The sequence below is a fragment of the Periplaneta americana genome, chromosome 9, assembly GCF_040183065.1.
Source record: "Periplaneta americana isolate PAMFEO1 chromosome 9, P.americana_PAMFEO1_priV1, whole genome shotgun sequence".
In the NCBI taxonomy this organism is placed as follows: Eukaryota; Metazoa; Arthropoda; class Insecta; order Blattodea; family Blattidae; genus Periplaneta; species Periplaneta americana.
This window is the reverse complement of record NC_091125.1, coordinates 83,689,671-83,704,612: the sequence shown is the minus strand read 5'-3', so window position 1 is coordinate 83,704,612 and position 14,942 is coordinate 83,689,671. Positions and strand designations below refer to the sequence as shown.

At 35.1% G+C, this 14,942-nt stretch overlaps 1 protein-coding gene across 1 annotated transcript; it reads left to right on the top strand.

Annotated features, from left to right (window-relative positions):
• Positions 1-749: 749 nt before the first annotated feature.
• LOC138706145 (uncharacterized) lies at positions 750-14,540 on the top strand. Its single transcript, XM_069835131.1, has 3 exons — positions 750-834; positions 938-1,002; positions 11,494-14,540. The coding sequence occupies exons 2-3, from the start codon at positions 958-960 to the stop codon at positions 13,111-13,113; spliced, it is 1,665 nt and encodes a 554-aa protein (XP_069691232.1). The 5' UTR covers positions 750-834; positions 938-957; the 3' UTR covers positions 13,114-14,540.
• Positions 14,541-14,942: the final 402 nt, after the last annotated feature.

Below are 14,942 nucleotides of genomic sequence, written 5' to 3'. Positions count from 1 at the left end.
TTACATCTTTCTGTGACCAATGTCCTACGTTCTTATTTTTTTCTCCAATTCTCTCTATCTTCCCAATTCCGTTCTTGCAGTCCTTTCTTTGCCAACGCTTTTTTTTATGTCTTGCAACCAGGTGTTTTGCGGTCTACCTCTGCCTCTCCTTCCCTCTGGAATCCAATCTAAAACTCTTCTTGGTAGCCTTCTATCATCCATTCGCTTTACATGCCCATACCATTCTAACTGTCTATATTTTACGAAATATAAAATTGAATTTTCTTTATTCATTTATTGCCTGATCACTTCATTTTTTTATATATTTTTTTCAAGTTTAGAATGTCTGGGCGAACGTCGTAAAAGATCCATTTCCAACGCTATTAATTTTGACCGCAAATTTTTATTTAGCTTCCATGTTTCCGCTCCATATGTTGTCAAACTTTGGACTATAGACAGATAAATATTTATTTTTGTTTCCTTAAAAATTCTCTTTTTACATTACAGTATAAATTGAAAATTTCTCAAATTTCTTATAGTATTTAAATGACTATGAATCTCACTCACTCACTCACTCACTCACTCACTCACTCACTCACTCACTCACTCTTCTGTTCTTTTTTTTGCTGATGTCAATATTAGTGTCTTCGTCATGTAAAGTACAAAATACACCTAAGGACAAAGCATGCTTGTATTGGTTTGTTTTCACACTATCTTACTCTAACTTCCATAAAAGCGACGATTTGTTTTTATGGACGTCGTGAGTTAAGGAAGTTTGACCAACATTCTGTGCAAGAAATACTTCATGCAGTCAGAACACCTTAAACTGTCATTGCACCTGTGGCATCCGAAGCGGTAAGTACATTTCTGTCTGACGGGGTAAAACGGCTCTATGTTTGGAGATAATGAGACAAATTGAAACATATCGATAATACCTAAAGCAGCATCTTTTCTGCAGATAAGAGCTATACGGCAGATATGAAGCGCACAGCACTTCTCTTCTTGCTGATGCTGACAGAACACGTAAGTTGATATCACTCGTTCAAATTCTTCATAACTATTTTGTAATGTATGTAAGTAAACCTCTGTGAAATTAGTGAACTGGTCGCTTTCGATTCCTAAATTTGAACTACTGTCATTTTGATTTTACCATTCTATAATGATGAAGCAAATTGGACCTTCTATTAGCGGAACGCCAATATTGCAATATTAAATTCTGCATTTTATTTGGGAAAAGTGCTTGTGAAATTCTTCACCTCGGTAATCAAGCCTGACGTAGGTGTCAAATAATAGAAACACTGTAATGTTGGTGACTAATGAATGTGAAAGATAATCCTGTTACCGATAGGCCTGGAAATGTGGAGAGAGGACGGAAGTTACTTTTTAAAGATAGAAGATTGTTTTTACGGTAAATATACGTTGTTAGGAGTGTCATGAGAGAGGGCTCATCATACCGTCACATCATTTTAATGAAGATAAAAAAGAAAACGAGTCTAGTCGATATCTGTCTCGTCTTCATGAAGCATAATCTCAGATAGATCTCGAAATTCTCAATAGCATCGTCGTATATTATGAGAGTTTGGTGAGATGCTTTTAACCTGAAACAAACAGCGATATCCAGTAAGCCAATAGAGCTACATAGATTCTCCTGCATCCAAAGAATTAGCATAAATCCTTACGTTTAAACATAGGTACTTTTTTACTTCAGATTGATTATTATGGTTCTGAGTGTCTTATGAATAGTAGCCTAAGTATTTCAATGAAGTTATCTCGCTACCCGTCTTATAAGTCATTTTCAAAGCGCAATGAGAAAAGAAATGGCTTATTTTTCGAGAAAAGTAGTTTCTATTTCAAGTTAACGTAAGACTACGTAAGTCACTGAGAGTGGGAGTGCTTGCAAAAATCGGTAGAACGTCTTTAAAGCATCCTTCATACAGGAGACATCTCGCCAATTACGATATTTTAGCATTTCCAGTCCTGAGAAAATGTAGCGAGGCAAGCGATGAAAGCCCCCTACTCAGAAGTTTTATTGAAGCCGATAACAAATTTAAAACGCGTGTTTCAGAAGTAGATAGAAAAATCGCTTGCTTTTAAAATAATTTTTTTAACGACTTCTGTATAATCTACAAGGTTAACAAGCGTCGGTGGAATTTGTGATGACGTGATGAGACAGAAGATTCGCTTTTGATTTCCTGGTATTCGCCTTAGAGTTGGGGAAAACCTCGAAAAGAAACTGTGTAGTCAACCCAAGTGAGATACGAACTCACGACTTAGTGCAGCTTCAGATTGGTCCCTTAGCACGGAGCCTTGACAGTGTCGTTGTGTCACTTCTTAAGTAATCTATTCTTTGAAAGTGCCACCAAGCTGGCAACAATCTTTGATTCTGAGTAATAAAGTGAATCCACGGGTTTTAAAGGAGCTTTAATATGTCAGTATTGCCTAGAAGACAAGGAAAGTGTAAAGGGGAAGTTTAGATAGGCTACGTACTGACTGACAGACGCTCTTCCAAACAATGGTAATCGAGATAGTTATTTTCCATATATTTTCTCTTAATTTGTAATATATCTCAACATTCTACTATATTTTATTCAACGACGCTTTCATCTATAGAGATTATCCAGCGTCGAAATTCAAAGTGGACGAAAAATGGTCGAAAAATTTTCACTGAACTCACTATTGGTGACAGATTTCTTTTCCGTGGCGTAAATCTGGAAGGACGTCATGTTACGGACTTCTATTGCCTACCGCTCTTGGCTGGGTTTGGAATTACGAATCGTGGATAACGCCCATTTTGTTCTAGAGGAGATACTTTTAAAAATAACATTGATCTGTTAGTCTGGATAATGGTTACTGCAATTCTGATGAAGTTTGTGTGACAGCAGGGTTGTGAGGAAAGTTCGCTCCGATCATCTTCTTTCCCCTTGCTTCTATCGCTTGCTCCATATTGTCGTTCAACAGTCATCATCCTATCAAGTAGCTGGCTGTGAACAGCCTCTGTAGCTCACAAGGAATATTAAATGAGCTAATTGAAAATTTTTATATGCTATTAAACATCACAAATTATACAGGATATTAAAATATCCAATGTCTTGAGAGATGGTAGAATTCATCAAAACAAGGGAAAAGTCTAATAACAAACACGAGTCCTAAAATCAATATTTCCCGAGTTATGAGTCCTTGTTCATCAACATCACATGCGATGTTAAGTGTGATTTACATTTTGAAAAAGAGCAAGCTCAATACTGGGCACACTTATCTAGTCAATAAGAGAGGAAGAAAAGTATGCTTTATTCTGCTGGGACCAACAAGGTACCCCGGATTTGTAGCTGCAGAGGCTACGATTTGAATCTCAGTGATAAACGCTATTACTGATGAAATGATGATAAAAATAAAAATAGTAATCAAAGTAATAATGATACTGTTATTACTGTACACTACTACTACTACTACTACTACTACTACTACTACTACTACTACTACTGTCCCGCGCCGTGGCGTCGTGGTCTAAGGCATCCTGCCTAAGACTCACTTTACGGAATGCGCGCTGGTTCGAGTCCTCGTGGGGGAAGACATTTTCTCATGAAATTTCGGGCAGTGTATGGGACCAGTGCCCACCCAACATCGTGATGCACTTGGGGAGCTACGATAGGTAGCGAAATCCTGTTACGTAAACCAGCTATAACGGCTGGGGTGCTCATCGTGCTAACCACACGATACCTCCATTCTGGTTGGATGATCGTCCACCTCTGCTTCGGCATGTGGCTGTGAGGCCAGCAGCCGGCTGGTCGGTCTTGGCCCTTCGTGGACTGTAGAGCCACGGATTATTATTATGTACTACTACTACTACTACTACTACTTAAAAATGGTTTTTCGATAACCCAGAGGTTTATTGCCATCCTCACATAAGCTCGCCATCGATCCCTATCCTGAGCAAGATTAATCCAGTCCCTAGCATCATATCCAACCTTCCTCAAATCCGTTTTAATATTATCCTCCCACCTCTGTCTCGGCCTCAGGTCTCCCAACTAACACTCTATATGCATTTCTGGATTCACCCGTACGTGCTGCATGCCCTTCCCTCTCAAACGTCTGGATTTAATGTTTTTTAACTTGGTTATTTAACGACGCTGTATCAACTATAAGGTTATTTAGCGTCGATGAGATTGGTGATAGTGAAATGATATTTGGCGAGATGAGGCCGAGGATTCGCCATAGATTACCAGACATTGGCCTTACGGTTGGGGAAAACCTAGGAAAAAACCCAATCAGGTAATCAGCCCAAGCGGGAATCGAACCCGCGCCCGAGCATAACTCCGGATTGATAGGCAAACGCCTTAGCCGACAAAGCTACGCCGGTGGTTGATTTAATATTCCTAATTAGAGTATACCATTAGGAAAGTTCAGGATAACAGAGAGGGTTTGGAATTGAACGTGTTACATCAGCTGCTTGTCTATGCGGATGACGTGAATATGTTAGGAGAAAATCCACAAACGATTAGGGAAAACACGGGAATTTTACTTGAAGCAAGTAAAGAGATAGGTTTGGAAGTAAATCCCGAAAAGATAAAGTATATGATTATGTATAGTGACGAGAATATTGTACGAAATTGAAATATACAAATTGGAAATTTATCCTTTGAAGAGGTGAAAAATTCAAGTAACAGTAACAAATATAAATGATACTCGGGAGGAAATTAAACACAGAATAAATATGGGAAATGCCTGTTATTATTCGGTTGAAAAGCTTTTATCATCCATCTGTTGTCAAAAAATCTAAAAGTTAGAATTTATAAAACAGTTATATTACCTGTTGTTCTTTATGGTTGTGAAACTTGGACTCTCACTTTGAGAGGTTAAGGGTGTTTGAGAATAAGGTGCTTAGGAAAATATTTGGGGCTAAGAGGGATGAAGTTACAGGAGAATGGAGAAAGTTACACAACACAGAACTGCACGCATTATATTCTTCACCTGACATAATTAGGAACATTTGTGATGGTCAGGGCATGTAGCACGTATGGGCGAATCCAGAAATGCATATGGTGTGTTAGTTGGGAGGCCGGAGGGAAGAAGACCTTTGGGGAGGCCGAGAAGTAGATGGGAAGATAATATTAAAATGGATTTGAGGGAGGTGGGATATGATGATAGAGACTGGATTGATCTTGCTCAGGATAAGACCAATGACGGGCTTATGTGACGGCGGCAATGAACGTCCGGGTTCCTTAAAAGCCAGTAAGTAAGTATATTACGTGAAGAATACTACTACTACTACTACTACTACTACTACTACTACTACTACTAATAATAATAATAATAGTAATAATAATAATAATAATAATAATAATAATAATAATAATAATAATAATAATAGTGTGGGTGAAGACAAATAGTACACAGCTTTTCCGACTTAGTAGAATGCGTTCGAGTCTAAGAAAGCAGCAAAGCAGTACAACGTGGTCTGTTGTGACGGGAACCCATGCCCCCCCCTCATAACGGTAAGGCATCATGTCACAAAAACCGTTCACGTCTGAACATTTAACACAAAGTAAATATTATTCAACGCATTGAAAACGACGCAAATATTAAACATATTGCTAGGGAGTTTAATGTAATTTTATTTATCTACGTATTTATATATAGGCTATATGTTATTTATTTATTATTGTATTTTATAGATAGATATATTCCAGTAAATACAATTAATTTGTATTAACTTTGTATCAGATTTACTTTTTTAAAAATAAATTAACAGCTCTTAAATACCCATTCCCGTATGGTCGAATTTTACTGTCCATAATACTCGCATTACTCGACATTCATGCTGTAACTAAAATGATGTCTGCCGATTGCAGCGAACTTATTCCGCGTATTAAATCTAAATAGGTAAACATTGGCTTTCTCCTATATCGATGGAGCAGTGTATTTGTATACAGCCTGAAAGTGATATAACTCACCAGATTGAAACGGGAAATAGAACAAATTAAAGTGAATAAAAATCGATTAGTCTTATGCGTTTTGTAATTAAGTGCATGGTTAATTAGAAAATTAGGCTGAAAGTATGCGTAGTTTGGCAACAGCGCATCGCTGGCTCATGTACGAATAACGCACTCACTCGGTCTGAACAGCAGCGTCGATCGAAGTCAACAGTCAAATGCTTTACTGAAATCCAATAATGATAGTATAATAGCTTATCGTTTATCCATGGCCTCAGTTACATTTAACAAAGCAGTAGAACTGCTATAGTCATTTCTTAATTCTGACTGTAAAGGATCTATGAGATTAAATTCGATTAGATAGCCTAACAATTGCTTATGAATGATGGGTTCAAGGGCTTTAGACAAAACAGGAAGAATGGAGATTGGCCTATATCTTTGGCAGAAGTAGATGAATTTAATTTAGGAAGTGGACGTACCAAAGCTGTTTTCCAGAGTTTCGGATAAATAGACGTGATAATGTAATTTTCATATATGAGGTGCACAGCGCACAAATGGCCGAACTCACAAAATTACTCGTATATTTCCACTTTATCTCTTTGTAACAGTGCGTGAAGTGCGATATACAAACGAAAATTGTGCTGAAATCTCATGGAAAAACTGGGAATGATTATTAGGCCGTTTTACACTTTGAAGAGAACAATATGAGGAGCTCTTCAAAGCAATAAACTCAATATGCAAATTTTGTGAGTTGGGTCATTTGTGCGCTGAGTGCCTCGTATGTACTTAGGAAATGACAGATCATTAGTTGGTGCTATGGCTAACAATGCTGCCAACTACATCAGGAGGTAATAACGGCAGACCGAAAAAATAATGAAGCCACTTCCCCACTTGCGACTTGGAATCTAAATATTCTTTCCTCGATTGAGTCGTCTTAAATAAAACTACATTTTCTCCAAAATTATGAACAAATAGGATTAAGATATTTTTCAGTGCAGGATTTAGCAGGGAATGTGTTAAACTATTCGGTTTAAAATGGAGCGATTGAGTTTGACTCCATGATTGACCAGTCATCTCTCATTCTCGGAAATATTTTGTTGCCTCTAAAGTGAATCAGTTGTGTATATTCTGATATAAGATGTATAATGAAGCCATTCGTTATCTCGTGGAACCTACCTACGCTCAGGGGAAGAAGAAATTGTACTGGGAAACTTTCCTCCCTCATTTTGCTTCCACTTACAGGTGGCTAGCTCACTTATCCCCACCATAAAGTTCTGACTGTTGCTACGGGGCACGCATGCATTTATTTTCACGAGATAACTAATAGCCTATACTGTAGTTTTGTTCAACTGTTACAATGCACTTAAGTGTCACTTCAAATTTGTATTGTAATACGATACAAAAAAGAATGTGTGACTTACATACTTATAAAGAGAAATTACTAAATTTATAAAAAGAAATTAGCAATGTCAAAGATTTGAAAATTTACTGGAGATGGGATGGGACCTATTCCATTCAGGCATTCAATTCTAAGATGCTATATTGGATGCCTTCCTTAGTGTTTTAAATGTAATTTTTCTAGAATGTTGTTGTTTAGTCAGCTATTCCGAAGACAGGTCAGAACCTCACAAGTGATATCAACAAGGCATCGCTTATGAGACAACTAGACCAGGAGATAATGGGGTAGGTTGACCAGATTCTTTCCCTCTCCACCGATTAGCTACATATTTTCTTAATACTTATTTAAAAATGTGTTAATGTCTTGAAGTGCTATGCATTTTGATAACATTACTAAAGAATTGATTTTGAGAGAAAATCTTATTTTTTTATAATGAATTATTACAAATTTCTTATTTATACACTTTCCTGGCACGTACCACCTAAAAAACTAATAATAAAATTATAAATTGGAGTCAAACTGCACATTATCCACTTTGCTTAGAATCAAACTGCACTCTATCCACAGTTTGGTAGTAAAGTGAACTATCTCCTAACAAAAATCGCTTACAATTTTTCAGTACATCAATAAAATCGGAGCTCTTCCACTTTAAGTACACTTTTGAAGGTTACATTTTTAATTGGTTGTATTTGTTTCCTCCAATAACTTTCAGACAAGTTTTTTTTTTTTTTTTTTTTTGGAAAAAGTGCAGTTTAATTCTAGACGACTCAATTGTGGAAACTTTTTCATTTTTCTGTGTTATTTCTAGATGGGATCTACAGCAATGGATGATGCATTTAGGAAAGACAGATTTCACCGCTGTATGTGCTGTTTTTTTATAATCTGGGCAAGGTCAATCTTGTCAAGGTGAAAATAGATTCCAGAAACCGTTAGAACAGTCTTTTTATTTCTCTACACTTTCCAATTTATTGTTGAACAATTTTCGAAACGATAAATGCGTTACAAACATTGCCTCTTCTTGTAGTCAATACGTGTTCTATAGCAGGAATCTCCATTTCACAGTCAAGCTATCTCACCACATACTGACTACTAGCCTACTAGCGTTGTTTATGTGAGAGTTACCGGATCCCAAACGACCGCTGTTATTCAGGTAGTAAACCAATACACTATCCGTCCCAAACGACCTTTGTTATTCAGGTAAATCAACACACGATCCTTTAAACTGACCGTTCCAAACGACTTCTGTTATTCAGGTAAATCAACACACGATCCTTTAAACTGATCGTTACAAACGACTTCTGTTACTCAGGCAAATCAACACACGATCCTTTAAACTGACCATTCCAAACGACTTCTGTTGTATTGTATTGTATTGTATTTATTAACATTCCATGGTATTCATACATGCTTACAGCTAGAATATGGAACAAGTCAAAAAACTTAATACTATTATAAAATCCTAATTTATAGTCACAGTCTAGATGAAATATATACACACGAGATTTACAATATAGTCTACTAGTACAACATATAGTTTTAGTATCAATTTCATGAAGTGTTATTGAATGATGAATTCACCTATAGAATAGAAGGCGTGAGAAATTAGGTACTTCTTTAATTTGGCCCTAAATAATTTTATGTTTTGAGTTTCATTATTTATATCGATAGGGAGGCTATTAAACATTTTTACTGCCATATAACGCACTCCTTTTTGATAGCACGATAGACTTGCCGATGGAGTATGAAAGTCATTTTTTTGACGTGTATTTATGCTATGAACTGTTGAATTAGTTACAAAGTTTTCACGATTACATACGAGGAAGACTATTAATGAAAAGATATACTGACAAGCCATGAGCATTATTTGTAGTTTTTTGAAAATAGTCCTATACGATTCCCTAGATTTGTTACCTACTATTATTCTAATTACTCTTTTTTGTAATAGAAATATATTGTTTCTATCTGTGGAATTTCCCCAGAATATTATTCCAAAACTCATTACCGAGTGGAAGTATGCAAAGTATATTGTTTTTAAGGTATTGATATTTACTATCTTTTGCATAGATCTAATAGCAAAACAAGCTGAATTTAGTTATTCAGGTAAATCAAAACACGATCCTTTAAACTGACCGTTCCAAACGACTTCCCTTATTCAGATAAATCAACACACGACCGTCCGAAACGTCCTACGCTCCTTAATGGCAGGAAAGGGCGATATGTATTAACCTTTTTCTTTAATTTGCCCATTTTATTTAAAAAACTGTAAAGGGATAAATAATTCCTTATTAGTTTCTTTAATGAAAAGAGTAAAAATCAGAATCGTACGGATAATAATTATCGAGTAAAAGTATTAATCATTAGGATTTCTTCTTATGAGAAAAGTTTTCTTTTGAGACTAATATGGTATTCGAATTTTTCATTACTCTATCCAAAGAATAAACTGTTAAAATATACTTACACTCTGATTTTACAAATGAAACACATTCGAGTCGATACATATTTATTAAGGTACATAAAAAGTATAATAGTTATATAAAGATCAGTGTTTAAGAATACATGCATGCAGTAGATTTCCTTAGAAATCTCTGTATGCATTTCCGCTGACGTTCCATTTTGTGGAGGGGCGTTAGGTACCCTCAGCTGGTCACATAAATGCAGTAGGTTTCTTTAGAAGAAGTCTCTATAGACATTACACAAACATCCAGTGTGTGACGAGACGAAAAAAAAAAAAACCTTTTGCCTCCACTTCACTATCTTTGCAGAATCTATGCCTCTTTAGAGCTTTCTTTAAGGAGTAGAACATAGTGACAAATCGGGACTGTAAGTGTCTTCTACTGCTAAGAACTGAATCATCGCTCGCTGGTCACCTTTGGATGAATTTGGAATAATATTAATATTGTTAACAGGCGCCCAAAATTTACACATTTCCTCTGTATAGACATAGAATCAAACTGTTTTCTATTATTCTACGTAAGGCGACTATGACGTCACATACCACGTACGGGCTAACGAGAGAGACAGGCTGCGGCACGATTCGGAGTCACATGGTTATCATGGTCTAATCATGGCCATCTTGACAATCGCCTAATATTAATACATGTTCAAAGTTCTAAAAAATAAAGGAATAGCTATATCAAACTCATGTTAAATGTGCATTTATAGATAAACTTGTTCAATGTTGGCCATGTTATGATGAAGAATGTGACGTCGCGCCGTAGCCTGTCTTTCTCGTTAGCCACGATACACGATCATACGTCAAATACAGTAGATGAAATGAGATGGGGTCTCATTTGACCATGCTTCGTGTAAATACATATTGACATCGACAATCAAAATACCAAATCACATAGTAAACAAATAAACAGAGTAGTTCGATCGAGAGTCAAAATATCTTAGGGGCAGTGAGAACATAAATATTCCTCTTTTCGTCTTGTCGCCAACTGATCTTGCACCAAAACCATTTATTACAAATTTTAGCATACAGATTCCATCTTGTTAAGCACACATCTTCACATGAAACATTGGCACTCTCAACCAATCTAATATTGCAGATCTTTCGTGAATGTGTGATTTTGATTGGAATGTAGCTAATGTCCGTGTAGTCCACCGCTGTGGAGTAACGGTTAGCATGCCTGACCGTGGAACGAGCGGATCTGGGTTCAGATCCTGATTTAGACAAATTACCTGGTTCAGATTTTTCCGGGGTTTTTCCTCAACCTATTAAGAGCAAACGCTGGGTCATTTTTCGGCTCTGGACCCTGGACTCATTTCGCAGGCATTATCACCTTCATCTCATTCAGACCTAGATTAGTCATAGTGGGCACAAATTAAAATGTAGCTCTTAAATATACAGCATAATTTCTTAAATTGAACTTTTCGTAATGACAAATGCACATAATAAAATATGAAAAAAATATGAATTGCTTTATAAGCAAACTATATCATTTTCAAGACTTAAATTTAGGAATAAAATAATAATATTAATGATGGTGTTAATATTAAGTTACTACTAATAATAATTTGTGTTATTATGTTCATGAGAATGATGATAATGTTAATAACAAACTTTTGTACGTCACAGAGAAAAATTCGTAGATAGAGATGTTAACGAGGATGATGATAAATTCGTAACGGTGCAAGTAATATAGATAATAAAATAACGATTCTCATGTTTTAATGTTACAGATACTGTCAAAGGATGCATTGGCAATCGAGAAGGAAGCTTACAAAAAATATGACAAGGGAATTGCAAAAACCGAATATGTTAAGGAAGACATTCCCAAGAAAGACAATAAGGTATATACTACCAAAGCATATGGAAAGAAAGATTCTCCTAAAATTGTCTACAAAGAATATAGTAAACAGGAAGGTCCAAAAATCGAGTATAAAGAATACACTAACAAAGCTTACGGAAAGGAAGTGGTTCCAAAAATTATCAACAAAGAATATGGGAAACACGAAGCTCCGAAAAGCTATTACAAAGAGTATACTAAGAAAAGCTTCGGAAAAGAAGGAACCCCGATTTTTTATTTTGAACAGAATAACAAAGGTTACAATAAGAATGAGAATCCGAAGAAATATTATGAAGAATATTACAATAAAGAAAATGGCAAGGAAGAGGTTCCCAAGGAATACTCTAACGGCTATGCTAACAAAGAGTATAAAAAAGAAGAAATTCCTAAAATCTACTACAAAGAACATACTAGTAAAATTTACGGAGAAGAAGAGAGCCCCAATAAATACCACAAAGAATATGCCATTAAAAATTACGGAAAGCAAGAGAGTCCGAAGAAAAATTATAATGAATATAATAGCAAAGAATACGACAAGGAAAAATCTCCTAACAAACATGATAAATATTTTAACAAAGAATATCTCAAAGAAGAGGCTCCGAAAAGTTATTATAAAGAATATGAAAACAAAGAACCTCCAAAAACGTATTATAAAGAGTATGAAAACAAAGAGTTTCCAAAAACCCATTACAAAGAATATGTAAACAAAGAGTCCCCAAAAACTTACAAAGAGTATGAAAAGAAAGAGTCTCCAAAAACGTATTATAAAGAATATGAAAACAAAGAATCTCCAAAAATTTATCATAAAGAGTATGTAAACAAAGAGTCCCCAAAAACGTATTATAAAGAGTATGAAAATAAAGAGCCTCCAAAAACTTATTATAAAGAGTATGTAAACAAAGAGACTCCAAAAATGTATTATAAAAAATATGAAAGTAAAGAGCCTCCAAAAATTTATTACAAAGAATATGTAAACAAGCAGCCTCCAAAAACCTACTATAAAGAATATGGACACAAAGAAAGTATCCCTAAGAGCTACCATAAAGAATATGCCAGCAATGTTTATGGAAAGGACGAAATACCAAACAAGTACCATAAAGAAAGTAATGATAAAGGAACTGTGAAAGAATATGCTCCCAAAAGTCTCTATAAACAAGAGTCTTCAAAATCATACTTCAAAGAAGATGACAAAGTTCCCAAAAAATATTACAAGGAACATATCGCCAAAGAATATAACGACGAAGAGAAACCAAAAGTTTACAAAGAAACAATTCCCGTAGTGTACTATAGTGAAGAAAGTCCCAAGAAGGAGTACGAATCTAGTTCAGATCTGTTTTCCTTCCCTGATTTGTTATCAACTATGCGGAGTGGTATGAAAAGGGCAGCCTCTAGTATGAGGAACAGACTGGGGAGGAGTAGGAAAGTTGGTAGAGACTTTTTAGGAGGTGTTGTGGATCTGGGAAAGGCATCTGCGGACGTGGTGACAAAGCCACACGAACATTATAAAAAATAATCACAAGTAAATCACATTTGTAAATACTTATTGTACATTATTATAACATATTTTGTAAGGATATGTCGTAATTCACGTCATAATACATTGGCTACGTTATTACAGAAGAAAAATAGCTCTCGAATAGGATTGGTAAGGTAGTTCAACACCACACCGCTAGAGTAAAAAAATACCAAGTAAATGCAATATGCTGACAGTAGGCCTATAGGCCTATTAAATAGTGTTTGAAATAGCCTATATAGACTAAAGAAAATAATGAACACGTAACTTGAAAATTTAAAGATTAATATGTAAGCCTAATAGATAATATATGAAATAATCATGTTAAGCAGGGCTGATTTTTTTTAGCAATAATTTCCTAACAGACCCTCCTCGGCACTTTTAATGAACTAGTGACGTGTCTTTTACTGACAGTTACGAGACGGCTCATATTTTTACAAGATGCAGTTTCGGGTAGAGTAATTTCGGAGGAAAGGTTTCGGAATGTTGTTGTTGTGCTCTAATGTGTTCCCGCTAGCATAGTTGGTATGTAAATAGTTAATAATTTATTATTTATGAGTAAAATTAATAGGACGTAAAGAAATTAATAAGATATATTAAATATTAAGTAAGAAACATGCATGAGAAATTAATGAATGTAAAGTGAAATGTATATCTACTGTATGTAATTAATACACTTAAATGAAATAAAGTTGTAATAGTATATTACGATACCAGATTGAGAAATGCTTTTTACAAAATCGAGGAAAAGTCTGAAATACGAGAGAGCGAGTTTTTCAATTTCCGAGATTTTGTAATGAACTTCACAAAAGTGTACTGTACAGTATTTCTTGCAGGATAGTATATTTTGAAAATAGTATTTTAAATAATCTTAATATACAGTACGTACATTACACTATGAACAGCTGACTGAAGGTACAAACGTCACCACCAACTTCACTCTGAAGGAGTAAAAATGACTCAGACACTTGTAATATTTCGTGTTCAATTGGAATATTTTTTATTTATTTTTGTTAAGTGAAGTTTGAATTGTTTAAATAAGATTCAGTACATTTTAAATGCAGTGATTTCGTATAATGTATATTAATTAATACCGCCTTTTGCATATGAATTTTACATGCATTGTAGGATTGTAGCATACATAGAAGACAGTGATATTCATTACAACTCTAGAGCAGTTATTTGTAATATTTCAACATACTTATCTAGGTTAGTAACTCTGAATTCAGTAAAATCAACTTTCAATCGTGGAGGCCGTTTGCTGTAACGACGAGAAAAAACACTATCGTGCAAAAACAGGTATTAAATTACTGACGGAATGTGTAATACGTGAACTGAATACATAATAAAATTCATGTAATTAACAAATGGAAATATATCATTATGAAACATGTATCCAAGAAATAAATAATACTTCACATTAACAATTGAATGATTGTAAACTTCCACTATATAGGCTACTATACCGACTCCTTTTATTAATAATAGGCCTATAATATTCATTATGTCGATAATTCCAGTCTTCATCTACTTGCTGTTTGTGTACATAAAAAATGGGCCATAGCTCATCCAATGATTGTGACAAGTGAATGACGAGTTAATTCACGGTCTGTCCAGTATAATATTATGGTCATTTTCTTTCTTTCCTCAAAGTCAAAGACAATATATGAAGAAAACAATATTTACTATCTATTGTTTCTTTTCCTATTTCGTAGATCTGCGCTGCTTCCTGAACTTTCGAACTCTGCCCCAGTTATCAATGTTATAACATTCTTTTAAAAGGAATGTATGTATGTATGTATGTATGTATGTATGTATGTATGTATGTA